This window comes from Dermacentor andersoni, chromosome 1 (assembly GCF_023375885.2).
Source record: "Dermacentor andersoni chromosome 1, qqDerAnde1_hic_scaffold, whole genome shotgun sequence".
In the NCBI taxonomy this organism is placed as follows: Eukaryota; Metazoa; Arthropoda; class Arachnida; order Ixodida; family Ixodidae; genus Dermacentor; species Dermacentor andersoni.
The window spans coordinates 50,887,424-50,909,401 of NC_092814.1; the positions used below are offsets into that span (position 1 = coordinate 50,887,424).

Here is a 21,978-nt window from a genome sequence, read left to right on the forward strand (position 1 = left end):
CGCTCTGTTAGGTGCAAGTATAGGGCTACCATGCATGCATTGACATTGTGGTGGAAGGCAGGCAGAAGCATGGCGAAAGCATGCTTCTGCCTCTCTTCTTTCTTAATTCCTCTCGCCCCTAGTCTTTCCTGAACGTACGCAATAATCCCAGTTGATAAGACAAGCGTCTTTCTTAGGAGACAGTGGTCCTGCCTTTAAAGCTAATTTGATCAAACTGAGTGGCCGAACTAGATACTTGTTTTCCTTTATCGCGAGAACATTTTGTCATTGGTTGGCCACCTTCGCTAACGATATGTTCGCCATGGCAATTGGCCGGCTGCTTGTTCCTACGAACAACTGCAGCGCACGAAGTGCTTTGTGAACACTCTTGTCGAGGTTCTTGGTGTGCCTGTACGCCAGGCACCTGGAAGTGTGTTTTAGCACCCTGTCGTGCGCATGCATACATTGGTGAGTGAAGAGTAAACGTATGCAGCGATGTCTTATGACGTCGAAGTTCTCTGCTTTTAAATATTGCGCTTTCGCTGAAAAGGCACAATGTGCGGCCTTCACTTCTCTTGTTCACACATGCTCATTTGTTCCAGTGTGACCGGCGTCAGCCGTTGTGAACATCAGCAAATGAGTCATTCGGTCGCCACAAATGAGGCATTTCCCAACTCAAGAGATATTTCGCAAGAATAAAATAAAAAAGAAAAGACGACTAACGATCACCATTGCATCAAGATGCGTCCCACATGTAATTTTCTTTCTGTTAGCGACGAGCGAAAAAAAAAGGGGAAATATTTATTTCTCGTCGCTAATACGGACCACGCACTTCCAGTTTTGTGCTGTGCTGTGATATTTATGGCACAGCCGTTGGATCAGAGTGCGCGTTGGTCCAGCGACAGTGGGTGTACATATCCTTTGCAACAGTAATATTCACTGAAACACAACTATAAACGGGACGCAATCCGTCGAAGCACCTACAGTTACACGTACTTCGAGTCATGTAACCAAAGATGACGAAATACTAAGGAATGAAGCTGCTGTTCTGGGCTACGTATGTTGTAAGGAATCCACTCCGAACGGTGCTCCGCCCACGCTATCATCGGGATTGGTTAGCCGTGAACAGTGGATGATGAGGAAGGAATAGAATCGATCGAGAAGAACCCTCGCATTATATACTGGCCCTGTTTCCATAAAGCCGATCTAGGTAACCAGGCAACATCATGAAAGTGAAATCACAGTTGTTTATTTTCTAAAGTAAGGACAGCGCGAACAAATGAGATGCTGAACTTCAGCTTAGTGACGACTTTAAGTGTACAATGAGTCTGGTAAAAAGATACCGTGAAATTGCAAGTCTGGGGCCGTATAACGTAAAACTATTCCAATGTGTTTTTATTCAAACCTCCTGACGTCAAATTTGCGTAGCCGCCGACGCAAGCATCGGGTGGTCACCAGCAGAGTTGTCTGAACAAACCAATCATATGCTCCCCTCGGCCAGTGCCGGAGCGATTGGCGGCAGCCATATTTTATTCCTTTCGGAACGGGGCAGTCTGCGGCTATTCGGAAGAAAATTCAGTTTTGTTCGGCATATTAATGCATCTTTAACGCGTATACGCGTCACTTTGACGCGGTAAGTTTTTGCAGTTTTGTGACGTCGCGTGAGAGGCAGGTGCAGTGGGTGCAGCCCGAAACCTTTTGACCAATAGCCGAGGGCTAATGGCAAAAAGGCGTCGAATCAGAAACAACTATTTTCGTTTTGTTCGGTCAAATTATGCATAATCAGCTTGTACACGTCATATCAGATGGGGAGCTATCGTGGTTTTCGTGACGTCGCGTGAGAGACAAGTGAAGTGGGGGTGGTCCAAAAAAGTTTTTGACCAATCGCGGTGGGCTGATTGCAGAATTGGAACAGAAAAGTTTGGAATAGTTTTGCGTTATAGCGCCCCTGGAAAGCATTGTCTCTGTTCACTGTTCCATTTATGCAGCACAATTTTTTTATGCGTTCATGCGTTGTTTCAGACGAACGTGGTATGCTTCGCCCTGCAGATTGATAATCGTTGGTTTGTGATCAGCCCTACGTTGCTATCGTGTCTCGGTGTACAAGAGGGGAAAAATAATGTTGCTAAAGTCAAGCACTGTGCTGCTATAATTAAAAAAAAGATAGAAAATTGCATGGTATGTTTTGAGTTTAAGAATTTGTTTAGCACATAAGGTACACAAAAGGAAGCTTAGTCTTTCAAAGATTGGAAAAAAATAAATACAAAATTAAGTGACAGTCGTGGCGAACCTAGAACAGGTCGACTAACATTGCTATGGTGCGTCGAAAAAAAAAACGAAAAAGAAAGAAAACATGTTGATTGTGGACGCCTTTTCTTCGAGAAATGCTGGTTGCTCACGAAATTAGGTTGCTAATATTTATATTAAACGTGAAAAACGAGTGCGAGTGAAGTGCGCAGAACATTAGGAGATTGTTACTAAGAGACGCTTGTTTTTCCCTTTTTCTTTGAAAGCATTTAGGCATTTTTTTCCAGTTGATCAGGACCAACAATATAGAATGCCTCCTACAGCATACACTGTTGGTACAACGCCATTACACGGCGCATTTATTTTGACGTTTCCGAACTCCTAATGCAAGTTGACATTGAAAAAAGAAAAGGAAGAAAAGGAAGGATTTGCCTAATCTAGAGATGCTTTGCCAATTTTTCAGAATTATACGAATTACTGAAGGGGTTTGAATAATGACATTACCGAATCGAATTGAACATCTGTGTTGAAGCAAAATAACACCCGAATATCGCATCGAATATTGGTCATTTTCTCAGTTCTATACAAAGTTAAACATAACGTTTGCACGAAGTCCACTTAGAGAAAGAAGAGGCTTTGTACGTAGTTTGATACGGGCCTGCGATGTCGCTAGCAAGTCCGCTCAAAATTGCTTTGAATAAAACGAGATAAGATTTGTATACTAGTTGGCTGCCTAAAAGTGAGACATGCTTATCGAATGACTGGAACTTACTGAGCAGAAGTTATCCGCACCGCGTCAGAGTTCGCTCACGGAGTGGTGCAATTGCGCAACTACCGCGGCTCTCTTCTCGCAGTACAATCATTTGGAACAGTCTTCGCTTACATCGCTCTCTGTTACTCCGGTGCTCCAGTAAGCGCTGTTATTTCTTACATTCGAGCGGAACCGGATATGGGATTATTTCGAACAGACAACCATCGAATCGAATTCAAATCGAATATCAAAGACTGGTATTCAAAATTTCGAATATTCGCACACCCCGACTAATCACACTTGGCTATACGTCGCTTTTCTCACTTAGCTCGTGTCTGCTCTGTTACTGGTGAAAGAGTGCGGAAAAGTACTTAACGAGGCGGGGCAAACGAAAGCGGTGGCTATTTGCGACATACGATGGCAGCTGCGCTTAATGCGCATCTGCTAGGGATCTCTACAGGGATCCCTCTAGAGCAAAACTATAGGAGGCAGAATGTCCTTATGAGAGACGGTATTTGGAGTACTATAGGAGCATAACTTATAACCTGCCTCTGCACCGACCGTATAGCTTCTAAACTTGGTATCACAGCATGAACATCGCCTATAAACACGAACTGGGATCCCTCTAGACATCCCTAGCATTCTAGCGATTCCTCTAGAGATCTCTGCTAAGGAACATCTCCCTTTGGTATATTGAGCGCCGTCCGGTATTTAGCTTCGGTGAAAATTAGCGTTCACTATGGTTGCCTGCGTAAAAGTACCAGCACACGTAATGTCTCGTCGCGATCCTATACAAAATACTGACAAATTGAAGAAAAAGCGCACGAGGATTTTATTGCGGGGACGGAGTGCATGTGAGCATTTCCGAGCCTTCAAGAGTGCTAGATTTTCGATTTCACGTGCACAAAACTCTGTAATAACCCTCTATGCATGGGCAATATTGATACTCGTAAATGTCGGTCGGTATCCATGGACCAATGTTTTCGAGCGTGATTGAAAGGCTATACTACACAGTCCAACTGAATGATCATTTAGATTGTGGTGGCGACTGATTTTCCTAGTACAAGTCGTCATTCAATGCGGTCGATGCGGTGAAAACAGGGGTCGAATTTCACGAAGCATTTCATTTTAGGAGCTGTTTGCCATTGGGCGGCCGCCTTCACTAATAATAAATAAAGTGTCGCGAGCGGCCGGGTGGATCCTATCACAAACCGATTTAGCTAACAACCTCTTGTGAATATGGGCCCTGAAATCTACCGGCTAGTCTACATTCTCTGACGAAGACCGTGCCCCGTCCGAAACGCCACTAAAGACGCCGTTTATTACGTGTGCCAATTATTTCGTTCTGCTATACCTATATGCTTTCTCAGGATACTTCGTCCAGTTTTCACTCTGTGTGTCCATTTCTGTCTAACCGTTTTGCCCGACCTTCAATTAAAAAAAAGATATATACATTATCTCCGGCACTGGGCGGAATCGAGCTTGCTTAAGACGGGTTACCCGAAACTTTAGCACGCTGTACCACGAGTGGCCGCGGGGGTGGAGATTTGTAGCGTCAAGAGGTGTAGCGTCTTTTTGTAACGTTCAAAGGTGTAGACGCTGTGGTCTGTGGGGCCAAGCGGGGCAAAGCTGGATGTGGTCGGAAGGCATCGTTTAGTCAATTTTTCTTTGTGGTGACCGGAAATGTACACGTTTTGTCTATGGTGGCGCTGCTGCGCATGCGTGTATTAATGCGCATGCGTGATTAATGCCTACTTCTCCGACTGCAGATTGTAAATAAAGGTGTCTTCAGCAGTGCAGTTTGTAGCTACATTGCTGCAATGCTAACCGCATTAACGTCGACATCCACCGGAATTTTTCTATGGATTTAGTTGCATGCGTAGGGTTTTACTAAATCAGTTTTGACTAACTACTCTACATCTACACATGGATTTGAAAATACAAGCACTGTATTAAGCAAAAATATTGTGAAACGTTTCTTTCTTTGTGTTTATTGCTTTTGAGGATTTTGTTTTTCCAACTTTTGGTTCTTGTTTTGCGTCTACTACAGCTGAATGAGCTTGAGCGTTGCAACGCCAGCCTTCGATCGTGATTTGGATTAGGACTGACGAAGCGAGCTTAAGTTTAGCAGTATCGAAGTCAACCTTGCTTGAAAAATTATTGTTTAGCATACTCGATATGCATTCGAGTTCAATAGTGATTCACTCAAGCACGCTAGAAGGCGCCCGCCTAACGGTGGTATGATATACTGGAAGTATGTTTCCATAGTAAGGTGAGACGGTCTTGATGTGACTTGGTTCTCCCAGTGAAGCAGAGCTGTTCAGTAACGCGCAGAAAATGACATCACACACCCATTGGCAGCACTGCAGAATGCTGCACACAACCTCCGAGCGCAAGATACAAAATTCTGACTCACTAAGCTTCCTTGTCGCGCTGCTATAACAATTGTTTGTCATTGGCCTACGAATGGCTAAGCAAATCCGGCCCGTTAGCCCGCATTTACAAAAACCTCTAGCTCAAGAATAGTTCAGAAGAAAAAAAAAATTGCAGCCAATCCTAATAAGCGCAGGCGGCCGGCCACTGGCAAAAAGCACTTACGAACGAAAAGCTTTGCGAATTCGGCGCCTAGTGCTCTAATTTGAGCATGCCGATTACGCCCTGAGCCACAGCACAATATATACACCCGAGGATCACGTTGAGCTGTTCTAACTGCATCTACTCCCTTCGTAGCAAAACTATAGGGGGCAGAATATCCCTATGAGAGACGGTGTTCGGAGTTGTCCACACTCACAGGACTGCTGAATGTCGACGACACAACGCCTGACAAGCACTACTACATTTACGGAAGTTTATTGCTTGCAACATTATAATTTGTCCTTTTTTTCTATTTTTACCTTTTATTCTCCAGCACCACCATGCATTGAAACACGAAAGAGAAATGCTTTTATGATTCCCTACAAATGCAGCGTATCATTAAAATCAACGGTACCACCACCGTGAAGATTATTATTTTTGAAGTGCAAACATAAAAACTCGCACTTCAAACGGGCTAGCAGCTGCCTTGCGGTACTATAGGGTCATAACTTATACGTGCCTCTACACCGATCGTATAGCTTCTAAACTCGGTATCACAGCATGAACATCGCCTATAAACACGAACTGGCGAACACCTAAATGCAAGAACACGCTTCCATTCGTTACAATCTGTTTGCGTTTCAATTTATGCCGACAGAAAAAAAAACTCACTCTTTTTTCAACAACAGGGCAAAACTCAACACTTAGTGAACAGCACCATTGTAGCCATGAAGAAGGTGATTTTGACTTTCAACAGAAGCACGGTAAGCGATGCAGTGCTGGATGTCGCTATGCTATGTCCCTTGTGGGGCTCGCATTGTCCCCACTTCCTGCCGCTAAGCCCGTCATTGCTGCGAAGGCGCCGAGCCCATCCGTTGGAGTTAAAATGTGTCGCGCGCTAGCTGCGTGCAGTTCACTGCGAGAATTACCAGTCAATCGATAAGCCGAAAGCGGCCTTTAGTCTGCGTCATCACAGGAACATCCGGCAGGGGGCGAGAGTGCTGCTCGCAAAGCGCCGTTTTCAACGAGGCGCGGTGATGTCCGTCAGCGTGGTGGCACTATGCGGCGGAGCACTCATATCCTGAAGCGGTAGACGATGACGAGCGTGTCGTTGCGGAGAAAGCCGGAGCGCTCGTTGTGCAGCTCGGATAGGGGCGCCATGGTGTGGAAGCCAATGGGCACGTTGCACTCGTTGACAGGCCGCCCCATCAGGTGCTTGCTCTTGGACGGGATGCTGCGGAACGAGTGCTGCCGGTCCAGGTGCATGCCACGCCCCGTCTGGTCCACCACACGCAGCACGTGCTGCGGCAGAGATGCGCGCGAGCACCCATGAATCATATTGTTCATCGACCGGTTTCTGAACAGACCTGGGGGGTATTCTGTAAGGGTTCACCTGTGGTTTGCACAGAAGGCCACGAAAAAGCTCTTGAAATACCTCAAGTCGACAGGTCTTGGCAACCGTGTGTAGACTTGGTGCGAACCTTCAAATGTGCGCGATACTGTGCTCTCTCTCGCTCTCTGTCCCCATACCCCTTCCCCCAGTGCAGGGTAGTAAACCGGACGTGCGTCTGGTTAACCTCCCTGCCTTTCCTCTCTCTCTCTCTCTCACCTAGTGGACTGAACCATTTCTGCCGCATCTGAGATGGACGGTCCCCAAGGTGGACCCTTACATAATACCCCCCTGCAGTGTGTCAATCGCTACCACTCGAATACCCGTGCGTGGATTATATAATTTAGGGGCGGAGTGACGCTTGCGACGACGACGTGTGGTGCTTCGTATCTCACAGAACCTCTGTACATTTCCTGTGAATCTCTGGAACAAAATCTCTCTATTTTGGTCTCGCTCATGGCCAAGTTGCGCAGGCTCTGAGATTACAAGTGTTCTAAGCCCGCATTCGTGAAAAAGTTATTGCGCTCGAACTGTTCGTAAGATCAGATGGTAGCCAATCGGGATGTTGGACATTAGCAACAGCGCCCGGCCAATGGAAAATAGCTCTTATGAACTAAATCTTTTCTGAACGTGACCCCTCGAGAGCTCGAGGCACACCAGTAAAGCTCTCGTGGCAGTGCCTAAAGCGAGCCGAAGATGAAATGAAATCCCGTAGCCCTCGTTCCCGAATGGCTGTGAGATGCCACGCTCATTCATGGTGCCTGCCAATCGTAACCTGTGCTTATAGGTGTCCGCCATAGAAAGTGTATTTGCGAGTAGAAAAAGAACTTTTTCTCGGGGTTCATTTTTCCGCGTTAGTCACGACGTACAGATATTTGACGAGGTACAGTGCAAAGCGGTCGTGTCGCGAGCTCCTCTGCAAGCAGCTCTACTTTGTGTGAGCGGCAGAATTTGTCAACACATCCGTTTCCTACATGTATAGCAAAATGTCGATGTAGAAAAATGTGTGATCTCATGTTGCAAAAATACAGAACCAAGAGAAATTATCTGATGTATACAGCACTCTCTTCCTTCAACTTTTAACGCACGGACATGACTAAAGAAAGCAAGCGACATCAATGCCTCACCACACTCTGCACAACTAGCCTGTGGGTGTCTGTTATATGCAGTCCATGCACCCGAAAGTCGGAGGCCTGTATGTTAATCACGAACATCGCCATCAGGCTGCCCTACGCATGGAGCAACACATCAAGCTAAAACGCTTTCTGTCATCGCGGCTTCTGTAAACGGGGTGTTGACAAATAGTCACCAGCCTGATTGATTTTATCGGGTACGCTATAAATGTTTTCATTCTAGCATTTATCTGTACATTTCCTTAATCTTTTGTTTTTCTTCCTCAAAACTTCTTTGGCTACCTTGCACCGCTACCTAGGCCTTTAACGGATCCGGTCGAATCAATCTCTTCCGTGCTTTTTTTCCACCAATACTCTAAACGTTTCTTGCTTATATCGACTGCTGACAAGTTTCCGTCCACTTTCGATTCAAGCGCTTCTGGAAGGCGTGAATACCTTCGTGGGTGGATCCCTTCGCATTCCATTAGGATGTATTGAGTAGTCTCCAGATTTTTTTCTGCAGCATACACATGCCTCATCTTGTCGCGAATATTCGCTGCGGTATGTTTTCGTCCCTAGGCAACCAGCTTAAGCCGCAGATAGCAAGGCACCGCCCTTCGTGTTATCGTATAGATTTTCTTTTCTAATTTATTCCTTCTCATTCTTGTAAACCTCCATGGTCTTTTTTGTTTCCATTCTTTGCACCCAATTCGCTGCCTCTGTTTCTCTCAATTTCTTTCTGATGACTCCTGGTTTTCTTTTTACACTTTCAATTACCCTGTACTGGATTGCCAACCTTCTCGACTTCTTCATCCAATCTGTGTCCACGCTTTTCAGAAAGAGATATTTCTGCACTTTAGCTCCCTATTTATTTCGATCCATGTTCATGAGTATTTCTTCAAAAATAATTTTGCTCTGCGCTTCTCTGACTTAAAAAGAGGCCCAACCCATGTCACCCTGCACTTCTTAGTTTGTGGCTGTACCGTGGGCTCCCAAAGCCAACCAGCCTACCGATCTTTGGTTAACTTCCAACTCCGACAAGATATCCGATTTTAAGCACAGAATGGCATTTGTGAACGCTAGCGCTGGCACCATTACTCCTTTCTAGATTCCACGCACCGCCTCATATGTCTCGTCACTCTTCTCTCCAGCGCCATACCCGTACCATGCGCACTCATCTTATTCCATTTCTAGCGCTGAATATAAGACCCCAATAAGATTAGTGACATTACGGTCTCAGATTTTCTATGAGCTTTCAGCTTCTCGTTTCAGATTTGCTGCCAAAATAACCTCTATCTTTGTGTGGCATAAAGCTTTATGGAATTAAAAAAAAATAGCCTCTTGCCGATAACCTAATTCTGTCCTTAAGCTGGATTATTCAGAGAGGCTGACATTACTTGCGCGAGAAATCGATACACATGTTCAACTAATTATCAAAGATACATTAATTATCGTTTGAATTAATTACTTTACGGCACACATTGCTATTTACGAATTGTAGCCGGTGAGTTCGCAAGGCGTGCCCACTTGGAATGAATTTTCAGAATGCTGCGATCGTGATCAGCGACTCGCAGGCGGTAATCCGCGGCTTCGCGCGCGGTCGCGTCTCGCGGGAAGCGGCCGGCACACTCCAAATTTGTGACGACGGCGACTCGTCACCGCCCTCGCAACCCCAAAATTCTACGGTGTTCCTCCTCTGGACCCCGGCACACACCGATGTCCCACTCGCGGGCAACGAGGCGCGCCCCACGCCACGGCTCGAGGTCTCACACGCCGAGCCGCCGCAGATTATGTGGCCGCCACCTCCGCCCCCGAGAGCGGGGCATCGGATCTGCCGGATCGGGACACTACAACAGAAATGCAGCAACAAGAATCACAATGGGCGTGGGGCGATCGCCTGACCCCGTTCAGAGACCTCACCCAACACTACAGACTCGAAAGACGCATGATAAACTAAACAGGAATGAGGCTGTAACTTTAAGCTTGCTCCAGACACACACCTACCCTAGCCCCGCCGTCCTACATCACTGCTACCCGGGTTTATATCCAACAGATGCCTGTAAAGCTCGCGGACAGAGAGCAACGCTGCGACACATGCTCTGGGAATGTGCCGGCAACCGCGGTAATGAAACCATCTCCGTTCGCGACGCGTCCGTAATCGCGGCCGTTGCCACAGTACGGGAAGCCTCGAGCTCGCTTCTTCTCGACGCCGCCCCAGCTGCGGGAGCCGCCGGGGACCTTCTCCATCGGCGTCGCCGCCGCTGGGAGGCGGCTCTCAAAAGTTCGGAGCTGGTAGACCAGCTCTGGGCCGTCCGGCAAGCCGATGATGCCGCCCGAGTCCAAGGACTTAGAGCAGCCACCTGAGGCCACCACAACAAAAACTGCCGGACCATTCATTAATAAAGTTTCTTGTTCTTCCAGAATTCCACCAGTTTGGAGACATGCGCCATCAAACTTGCCCTAAGAAAACGCTGTTGTTCCACTTACTTCTTTAACAAAACGCTCTTTTATGCACTGAAACACAAAAGTAACTGGAACGCCCATGTATTTCGTTACACAATTTGGGAAATAATATCTCGAAACTGGGGTCATCCTGGAAAATCATTTCAAGCGCATTCGTCTTGCAAGTTCACCGGCTACAAGGGAACCACCCAGGAATAAACCGCGCCACGGTTTCTGCAATAATAAAGTTCCTCCTCCTCCTCCTCCTCACCGGCCACAATTAGTAAATTGCAATATATGCCGTAAAGTGATTGATTAAGAAAATAATGTGTGAATGTTTGCTAATTAGTTGAATACGTGTTTGGATTTATCGTGCAAGTAATGTCCGCCTCTCTAAATAATCCAGCTTAAGGACTAGAATTAGGTTATCTGCGACAGGCTATCTTTAGAAATTCCATAAAACTTAAAAATGACCAATCTGTATAGAGCTCAAAGCTCGCAACAACTATAATACCAAGTTATGTAGTGCCAGAGATTTATTGGTTGCGGCAAGAGTTCCCTCAAATAAAGTTATTCTAGTCCTGCTCAAAAGAGGAGGAGGACGAAATGAAGAGAGAAGGCAGGGATGTTAACCAGAAATGCGTCTGGTTGGCTACCCTACTCTGGGGGACGGGAGAGAGGGAATAGAAAGATGAGATAGAGAGAGGGAGGGGAGGGAGAGGAAAGTCGCGCTGAGCTCGCGCACGGGCGCGGGGGGCCTGAGCGAGTCAAAGATGTTTGAGCCCTGCTGAAAACCCAGAGCTATATAGCATTCTTACCTCGTACTTGCATGGCCAGTCGAGCACACAGTCAAATTTTCCTTGCATTACCTGTAAGAGGCGAATCCAGCTAGTTGAAAACTGCACACCACAAAAAACAAAAGCGCTTTGTTTAGGCTATAAAGAGTTTTAGGCGGCCGTTCGAGGTAGCGTAATTCCGGAACTTGAGCTATGCTACTTGAAAAGGGGGTCATGTATATAATTTTCAGATAATGCTATCGTTCACTATCGAAGACATTCGTTTCGTTGCAAAAGCCAACTACACGTAGGACACTTCAAGCAACTGTTAAGTATTTTTTCCCTAGTTAGCGCTAATTGAGGGAGGACCCCACAGAATGAAACAAAACTTCGAGCAAGCTGAAGAAGGTTGAACCCCAAACGTTTACTTGAGGATGTGAATGCTTAAATTGTCACATACAACGACGCGCATTTATCGTCGTCTATGATGAGAAATAGCTTGCTACTTTTTCTTTCATCGTTCCGTACTTTTCAAAACAAGATCGCTAACAAAGTGAAAGCCTTACAGTGCCACGAAAAAAAAAAGGTTCACCTTAGTTGCAAGCGTACGTGCACACAACTCGTGTCCAATCAGGAAGCAACTTTCGACGTTGCCGACGAAGAAATAAGTGCCGATGAGCGCCAGCGGCACCTGTTTGTTTTCATTGATATTCTCTACAGACATGACCACGGTGACCACCATGTCATTTCTATGTTTAGTCTGATCACACCAGAACGTATGTTTGCCCTTCAGGGACCAGTTCCAAACTAAAAAAAATAGAAAAACGAAGCAGCACCAAATCAGAGCAGCGAAAAGGCGCTACGTGCCTGCAGGAATAGAGACAGGTGGCTTCCGCGTCCCTCCCCGTAGCCGTTGAGGTCGGCCATCAGGCGCAACTTGTAGCCAGGGACGGCCGTGTAGAAGGGCGCGCTGACAACGCGTGCAATCTCGCCGTTTTCCTGCTGCCTCCGCAGAACGCTGAAGGGCTTGATGTACCACACGAACTTGCCTTGCGGCCAGGACCGCGACAGCATCTCCTCCAGCCTGACGTCTACGCTTTCCTGCCAGAGGGCACGCGCCATCAACAACAACACCTCAGCCTTATATGTCGTGTGGAAGCTATTAAATCTACAAAAAAGCTGTACCCTGACTGTGCTTACACACCCCGGCTTTGGTATTGTTGCTCGTGTAGCTTATGCAGCAGGAATGAGTTTCTAAAGTAGAGCGCAGCGTACGTATATTACGATGCCGGTACTACAGCTAAGACACCGGGCCCGTAGTAAACTTTTACAAAGTTTTTTACGCTAGAACGGTTCGTGGCATCAGACGCCAGTGAATCGTACTGTTCGAAATGTTAGTGGCGAAGGGGGCCCAGCCAATGGCAGACAAAACTTACTGTCGGAAACCTCTTTCAAGTCAGCCCCTGTTCACGACCGTTAATATTTTTTCAGATTTTGAGGCTGATTCGCGGGCTGCATAACAGAGTTGGCTACCCTTTCCAAGAACAACCAATCTAACAAATTGAAATGAGCTGCAGTTAACCAAAAAAGTGTCAGTGCATGTCAGGGAAGGATGGGGCCACATGAAAACCAATTCAAACATATGGGGGTTGGCGTCGCAAAGCAACACACTGGCTATGAGAGACGCCGTAATGCGGGGCCTCCTGTGCTTCGTTAACGTGCACACAATTCTAAGTAGACGAGCCTCCTTGCACTCCGCTCCCATCGAAATGCGGCCTACACGGCTGCAAATAGAACCAGCGACCTCCGCAGCAGTGGAACACCGTTTATCCACTTAACCAACGCGACGGGTGGGAAGGGAGGGCTGGCGGCGCTGAAGTGAAGTTGTCGCACTATTACCCCGTGGCGTCATGTATCTTTACGGCGTCTGCCCGGGGTTTGTTAACAGTTTATTGATAAGCAAGGATTGCATTGCATTCTTAAGGACCGAAAGAGTCCACCTATAGCCGCGACTGAAAACTTTTTCTACACAAGAACAGTTCAAAGATGCAAAGAGCAGTAATCTTTCCCCTTCATTTCCTCCCGTACTAATCACGATTCTTCCGGCAAATAAACGAAGTCTTTGGAGAATAATTCCCCTATTTATGCTTATTTAGTAGGGATGTACGAATAGCGAAATTTTCGAATCGGATCGAATACGGACATTTGAGAAAAGCGACCTGCGAATATCGAATAGCTGATCATTTCAAAGCAAAGTGAAATATAAACGCGCCGAAGATATAAGCGCCGCGTCCCCGACTCAACTCGGAGATTCGAGTGCGAAGCGTCATAGTGAGCCATACTTAGCACCCTTCCTCTTGCTGATTTCTCCAAACAGGCCTAGAGCCATCATTGAAATAAATTATTCTCTCTGTCCTCGTCTTGCTGTCGCCTTGAGTGTTCCGTTTGCGCCTACGCTTCATAGAAGATACCCCACCTGCTAGCACGCCAGTCTATCCTTTTGCAATATAAAGTTCGCGCGGAGTACGTTGGGTAAATAATAATAATAATAATAATAATAATAATAATAATAATAATAATAATAATAATAATAATAATAATAATAATAATAATAATAATAATCCCTATACCTTTGTGTCGCCGCTAATGTTAGCCAAGCTCTTAAAAAAAATCAAGCAATAAACGTGGTGCACGACACAATTACTATAAAACCTATGATGTTCGTTCGCCACCGGTCTGACGACCGCACACCGTAGGCCTTATAACCGTATTTTGCACCGTGCTTTTATTTTTTGTTCCTTTTTTATTTCTTATGACACCTTGGCTAACGTTAGCTGGGACACCCTATATACATTTTTTATACCTACATGTAATACCGTTCACAACGGGGCGTGCGGTCAACTAATGAATTTGCAAATAATAAAAACTTCATTCATATGGTGCACCATGGCAATGACAGCAATGGAACAAGACAATATAGAACGTCAACGTGTGCACGTATAGCAGAATTCTGTGTTTGTTGAAGCACAATAATACGGCATAACACGTCGGTTTAAAAAGGCTCCAGCGGGATGAGATTGGCCAAACAGAACTTTGATTTGCCTAACTTGAGTACGCTCCCTGAAGGCAGAGCATTCTTATTTTTTTTTTAATTCTGGGGTTTTACGTGGCGAAATTCCGATCTGATTATGAGGCGCACCGTAGTAAGGGACTCCAAATTAATTTGGACCACCTGGGGTTCTTTAACGTGCACCCAATGCACGGTACACGGGCGTTCTTTCTTTGGTATTATTATTGAATGACTGGAAATTATTGCGCAGATATTATCGGCTCCGTGCGTAACACTTAGGAACTGCGCAGATCGAGGCACCAGTTCCTGAGTCTCCAATAGAGACTCCAATAGGTGTTGTTATGCTTCCAATTAGAAAGAAATTAAATTACATTATGGGGTTTTACGTGCAAAAACCACTTTCTGATTATGAGGCATGCCGTAGTGTAGGACTCCGGAAATTTTGACCACCTGGGGTTCTTTAACGTGCACCTAAATCTAAGTACACGGGTGTTCTCGCATTTCGCCCCCATCGAAATGCGGCCGCCGTGGCCGGAAATCGATCCCGCGACCTCGTGCTCAGCAGCCCAACACCATATCCACTGAGCAACCGCGGCGGGTTCCAATTAGAAAGAAAAGAACGTTCGACCATTTCCAACATGAACTCTTGAATCGAATATGAATCGATTAGCAGATACTTCGATTCATATTCGAAATTTTGAATATTCGCGCACCCCTGTAACATTTGGAATCGCTGTTTAGGAGGCCGGATGTGAAAACAACTGGGGGTGAAATTGGGAGAAGTAATGAAGTATGTTATGAGGTAAAATTCACTAAAGTATTTTACTTATATGCTATTGCAACACCGCATATTGCGACCTTCTCGATTTAACAGTTAACAGTCACCTAGCCTCTAGCATAATGAAAAAAAAAAGAGTATAAGGACCCTGTGGGAGAGTTATTCTGGCCACTTACCGCCATCCTTTGGCACTCTTGCTGACCATCGTGCATACGTGACGCAAGCACACGGACTTGTTCTTGAAGATTGTGCTGTTCTCTGAGCATATCCGTCATCTGTTCCTTAATGGCGTTCAGGCTACTTTGCAACTCCAGGTTCTGCTGTGTGCTCTCGGTGAGCGCTTGCCGGAGAGTCTCCATGGAGCCATTAGCTTTCTGGAAAGCAACACAGACACGAGGTTCACGTTCAAATAAACAGCTTACGCGGTATGTGAGCGTAGCGAGCGTACTTCTGTGTAGGTGAGGATGAAGTTCATGTGGCTCTCCAGCGTTTCGTGGCGCTCGAGGTCGTCCTGCGTGCCCTGGGCGACGAAAAGCGAGTGGCTTTCACGGTTCAAACCACAGCTCATCTTGCGATGGATTATGAAACACACATCCTCAATGGAACGACTGCGTATACAGAGTAATATTTCCGCACGTTTTCGCGGAAATACAAACCGTAAGGAAATCACGCGGAATCGATATCAATTCCCCGTACCCTTTCCATGAGACGAATTCGGAAAACACGCGTCAAGTTATTAGAAAAAATATGTACTTTACTGACAAAAGTTATCAGGCAGAACTGCGTTTCAGAGCAAAATCGACTGAAGAATGGAAAAATAGTAAAAAAATTGTAAAATGTTGCAAACTTTACAGGGGCAACCAATTATTTCTTATCTTGGGCTCGATTAATTGCGAATGTTTCTTGTAATTGTTGCCGTACAACGGCGCTTCTATATATATATATGTATATATATATATATATATATATATATATATATATAGAGAGAGAGAGAGAGAGAATGTTTTTTTTAGCTGCACCACATTTTTAAGAATTGCCTGTGGCAGATAGCACAATTCTAAACCTTTAGCTAAACTACTCGATGAGGCGGCCATTACTTCTACGAGAAGTCAAAATGCTTAGTGAATAATTAACATAATTACACTAATGAGCTATTTAAATAATTACTTTACGGCACACATTTCAATCTACGAACTGTAGATAGTGAGTTTGCAAGACATATCGACTTGGAACAAATTCTGAGGATGGCACCGGTTTCGAGATACGCGCCATAGACCTCGCGGTAAAAATGCATTGTTGTTCTACTTTCTTTTTTAAGAAAACGCAGTTTTATTCATTGAAGCACAAAAGTAATTGGAACGCCAATTCATTTCAGCATACACTTTGAAAATTAATATATCAAAATTGGTCGTCATGAGAATTCGTTCCAAATGAATATGCATCGCTAACTCACCGGCTATAATTCGTAGATTGAAATATGCGCCATAAATAAGCTAATTAAGACAGTTAATTAGTAGAATAATGCTAATTCTGCAATTATGCATTCTGATTTCTCGTAGAAGCAATGACCGCCTCATTGGGTAATTTAGCTCAAGGTTTAGAATTGTGCTATCTGGCACAGACAATGTTTAAGAAATTGGCGCAGCTAAACAAACAAACAAAAAAAAAGCATCTGGTATATACCTACGGGCTCATCGCAAAACCTGTGTCTTCTTATTGCTATTGTGCTAAAACAATTAACTTCGATTCGAAGGGTGTACTTCCTATATAAATGAACTAAGCTCTAACCGCAGCAAGCACAATCACAAAGAATACGGCTTCGAACATCACAACCACAAAACTTCCGGCAGACAAAACAAACGAACTGCCTTTAATGCGTAGCTCTTACCTCGTATGTGCAGCCCAGTACGGAAAGTCGGCATGTTCTCCTTCCTGGCGAACAATGTGGCCGGTGTACCACCTGAACAGAAGGCTACAGCAGCAAACGGTGAAATAGAAAAGGGAGATCTTCAATTTGCGACACAGGGGTTAGCAGTGCGTAGTGAATAGAAATATACGCCCTCGCAAGAACAAATAACATTGTTATCCGGTTTTTTTTTTTTTTTTTTTTTTTTTTGCTGTGCCTACTCGTCTTATTACAGTAAGGGATATCGATTGACAGGGACCACGTTGTTACTATCTCTTCAAGCATCGTGTGTAAAACACGGCGATATTTCTTTTTGCAAACATGACACAACCTCTTGTACATGGTTCGCGTCTTAAATTGAAGCTTTGTCTGCTTACTCTTGTCGGAGTATATTCCATCTCTGAGATATACGTGGTCTGGCCATCTGGACAGTATAGCCTCGTCGACAGTTGTGGAAGGCGTAGCAATAGCTGCTGCTCTAAGCAAACTAAACACATTGCCTCCACAGAATGAGGTTCTCCTTACGAACTCAAAGGCCGCGTTGCAACAGCTCTACCGTCCACCAAGTTTCCATGCAAATCACCAGCCCTCGTGAAAGAACGCGGCAACAAAGGCTTCACAGTAAACTTTCAGTGGATTGCCTCCCACATTGGTATTTCTGGCAACGCAAAAACTCATGCTGTTGCGTACACAGCGTTATATCATCCTCCCAAAGTCAAGGTCCCATAAAGTAATCAAGTTAAATGATCGGACATTCAAAATCACTTTGGGTCACTTTGGTTTCCACCACATAGGCCCTGCGTAACCGAGAGATTTGGTCGAGTGGAAGCCTCACTTCTATATTGTTGCGGCACAAGGTGGGCGTTGGGCAAGGAATCCACCAAGTCCATCGACTGCTACGTCAGGTTGTAGGAATGAATGAAAAAGGGTATATTTTACATTAGCTACACAGCCTCTAGATACAGAGGCCCACTCCACACAGGAGCATACTAAACTTCCGAGTTCACATCAGGACCCTCTGTCCATTGCTCGAAAAGTCTCCGCTTTTAATACCATTGTCTTCCCTAGGAGAGTCGACTAGGGAATCTGAAGACTGTCTAGCAGCAAATCACAATCGTTGAATCCGTTGCGATACCACGCCCATGCTTGCAACACTCCGCAGTTAAACTAAATTTAAATTATGAGGTTTCACGTGCCAAAACCACTTTCTGATTATGAGGCACGCCGTAGCAGGTGACTCCGGAAATTTGGACCACCGGGGGATCTTTAACGTGCATCTAAATTGAAGTACACAGGTATTTTCGCATTTCGTCCCCATTGAAATGCGGCCGCCGTGACACTCCCCAGAAACCCCGCCTCCGAAGCCATGCATTTGCAGATTGCCTTCCTGCCACATATTCCAAGCCATCGGACACTCCGCAGTAATCCCGCCTCCGAAGCCCTGCACTCGCAGGTGGCCTTCCTGCGGCATATTCCAAACCATCGGACACTCCGCAGTAACCCCGCCTCCGAAGCGTTGCACTCGCAGGTTGCCTTCCTGCCGCATATTCCAAACCACCGGACAGTCCGCAGTAACCTCGCCTCCGAAGCCCGATGGTTTGGAATATGGGGCAGGAAGGCAACCTGCGAATGCAAGGTCGCCGTCGTTGTTTGGTTGTATTGGATGCCCCCCCCCCCCCCCCCCCCCCTCCTTTAATCCTAAGCTCAGGCTACCAGGTAATGACGGGGTGGTGGCCATTTTTGGGACCCGTCAAGAATCGGTGTTCACGCTCCGTTGACGTCTGGATGGGCGCTGATGGATGGGCGGGTGTTGGCGTTGTGGCAAACGTCCAATTAGCGCATTTGTGGTGTTGAGGCGTAACAATATCGAATAAGGACATGATATGCTAGTGCACCAGCATGGTTATTTAAGACGAGGCGTATCAATTCTCAGAACTGTACGGCATGCGACGAAACAGGAGACATCGAACACTTTCTGTGGTCGTGCCCGAAATTGCAAGACAAAAAGGACGCTCTCCTAGAAAATCTACAAGGAAAAGGACCTTCCGCATGCGTGCCTGCAACACAAGGTGTTGCCCGAAGGATGAGTTGTAGCCAGCAAAGAAACTTCACGTCTCCTTATCGCATTCTTAAGAGAGACTGGTCTGATGGACATGTGGTGAAACGCCGCAGTGATACTGTAAGAGACGTTTGGGCGGAGCAATTGCCAGCCTTGATCGCCAGGCTAATTAAACCCGCCAGTTGGTATACAACCCGCCAGCACCATCTGTCTGGTTTCGCATCCTTCGGCGCTTTCTCTCCGATTAAACACGCTTAGGTGGCACTGAATGCTGACCGACAAAATAGTGCCAGTGAGCGCACTTGTGCTCTCTGTAATGAATCACCACACACACAAAAAATGTACAATAACCTAGGATAATATGGATTTTTAGAGCGCCCGCTGGCGGTATAGCTCCGTGACTATATCGCCTTGCGCAGCTGCACTCGAGGTCCCGGGTTTGAAAGTGCACGTGGTGCTACTAAGGCCAATGTGCGCATCATGACCGGTAGTTTCCACTCCAAATAAATCGCTAGCTTAGAGTGAGCACACATGATGCTCGAATATAATCGGAACGATGCGGGTTCTTCAATTGGTCGACGTGCAACGGCCCTGGCGAGTGGTGACTCCAACTTGTGCGTTCTCGCTTGCAAAGTCGTCGCGCCTTTGCTCTCTGTCTCTTGGCGAAGAAAAAAGCCTCTCGGTGGAATATTCAGTCCGAGGAGCCTCCGCAGTGTCAGTCGGGTTTCCTCTTATCAGATATGCACGTTTTGTGAAACTCGTGTTTTTATGCCAGCTCTAGAAGGAGTGGCTCTCGGTGAGTGAAACGATTTGTGCAGTCTGACGGAAGTATCGCAACCGAATAACTGCCCAGGAAGCAGCTGCTACAAATGCGGCGGTAAAGATAACAAGACTGCATCAAAGTTCAGTAGACGGCGTTGAGGCATGAGTGCTAGGTTCCTTGTGAAATCTATTGCCAGGGTGACGATGCAGAGGCCATGACGTGCCGTGCGATTGGACACGTCTTGCGGCACTGGTTGCCTCACGGTTGACTCAGCTTGTGACAATTACATGCACGTTGTAGAGGATCACGTGAGAATGCCCGAGAACGCCTGTTACGTAGAAGGCAAAATTATGCTGATCCAGTGCACATGTTGAAATATGTGCGAAACGAAGCTGTTCATTAAGAGATCGATCAAATGTCTACGTTTGTTTTGAGCGGGAAGTCTTTATTATTGAAAATAGTAGATAATATTTCTAACAACTAATATTAATAATAATAAATAATAGTTCTTCTATTAAAAATATAGGAACATTTAGCTTGGGGCCTATTCCGATTTCCCAGTAGAAATGGATGTGGCACGCATAAATGCTCTTAAAAGACAATCACCGAACATTTATGAATAAAATTTGTTGCATTGACGTATGGAGCAATGCTTTGACATAGGGCCTGTACTTTTTTGACAAGAACTTCCCAACATTGGTAAATTACTAAACATGAAGCGCAATGTTTACAACTACATAAGTTACGACACACATACATCCTAAAAGACACACTTATGTAAACTGCATCTGATAGACCATCTAATGTGGGAAAATACAAAGTGTTATTTTAAAGCCCGTGTGAATTAAGTTATTATCCATTTTGCGCGATTTCTGCGAAAAGCCTTACTCTCAAATTCGGGGGTACATTTTATAGCGCTGTATAGTCTATTAATTTTGCCTGCTTCCAGCATTGTGTCGCTACTTTTCCTTTTGTTTTGTTGAAGAACTAACGAGTGCAAGAAATTGAATTTTTTTCTTCAGCTCTTTTATTTTTACTTCAAGTTGAAACGAGCTAAAGTGTCGCCAACTTACGGCGACAAAGACTCCTCTATTTATTTTCATATCAAGGAGAAAAAAAGAGAGAAAAAGAGAGAAAAAGAAAAGGCAAAAGAAAGCTGTATAAGTTCTCAAGAAATGCAGATACTACAATTCTGTAAACTGCGCCTTGTAGGGCTTCTAATGGGAACGGAATCAACATGCTGACTTGCAGTTTACGTGCAAATGTTAAGCCAATCGGATGGGTACGTGTTTTCTTTTTTTTTTAAGTTCTATTGACAAGTTGCTCTACGACCGCGTATGGTTTGTGACATCTATCTTCGTTTTAGGTGTTTTAGAAACCGCAATTTACATATATAGCTCCGACATCTGTCATTCTTGCAAATATTTCTGGATTTCAATTTTAGGATTCTTAAACATTGCGATTTCTGTCAATTCTTGTTGTCTAATAGCATCGCTGCTTATCCAACCATGTCAGTCGTTAACAACGGTGGCAGCGAAACTAGGCGATATAGAAGAGAGAGAGGGAGAGAAAAGGGTACACACCCAGAGCTTCAACACGAATCACTCTTCCTTGTCACTTGTAAGCAGCGTTAAACTAGCAGCACATAAGCTAATGGTAACCTTAAGGTAGGGCTTCGGGAATGAAGCTTTGTGTCTCAAGTGCGGCCCATTCCAATCATATAGTGTGCGACATTTTCTTGCGGCGTCTCTCCTTGAAAGCCGAACTGATAAATACTGGTACGCATCCCATACCCCTGCGTGCCCTCAGGCATTAACCCTCGCATTAAAAAAATAAAAGATGAATAAATACTGCTCTTTTCCGTGGGCTAATGGAGCAACTTCATCGGCACGTTCATTGCCAGTAATGCCACAATGACTTGGTCGCCACTGAGAAATGACCTCGTGTGCCTTCTCAGCCAGGTGCTGTATCGTTCAGCAATTTTAAATACAAATTGCGTATACGGACCGCGACGCAAGGCCGACAGTAAATGCTGCGACGCCACCTTCGATTGCACACACACACACACACACACACAAACACACACACACACACACACACACACACACACACACACACACACACACACACA

At 45.5% G+C, this 21,978-nt stretch overlaps 1 protein-coding gene across 3 annotated transcripts in view; it reads right to left on the bottom strand.

Moving 5' to 3' along the window:
• Nucleotides 1-1,206: 1,206 nt before the first annotated feature.
• The window catches only part of LOC126545369 (TNF receptor-associated factor 2-like), a 30,104-nt gene continuing 9,332 nt past the window's right edge, over nucleotides 1,207-21,978 (bottom strand). For 2 of the 3 annotated variants that reach the window (XM_050193201.3, XM_072288508.1), the window contains exons 4-9: nucleotides 17,008-17,091; nucleotides 15,568-15,639; nucleotides 15,296-15,493; nucleotides 12,139-12,372; nucleotides 11,314-11,364; nucleotides 1,207-6,853 (exon numbers count right to left, since the gene is read on the bottom strand). In XM_050193201.3, the coding sequence (XP_050049158.2) occupies nucleotides 6,626-6,853; nucleotides 11,314-11,364; nucleotides 12,139-12,372; nucleotides 15,296-15,493; nucleotides 15,568-15,639; nucleotides 17,008-17,091 (867 nt within the window). In that variant the 3' untranslated portion in view covers nucleotides 1,207-6,625. The remainder of the gene's footprint in view (nucleotides 6,854-11,313; nucleotides 11,365-12,138; nucleotides 12,373-15,295; nucleotides 15,494-15,567; nucleotides 15,640-17,007; nucleotides 17,092-21,978) is intronic. The other variant, XM_055061460.2, reaches the window with a different exon arrangement.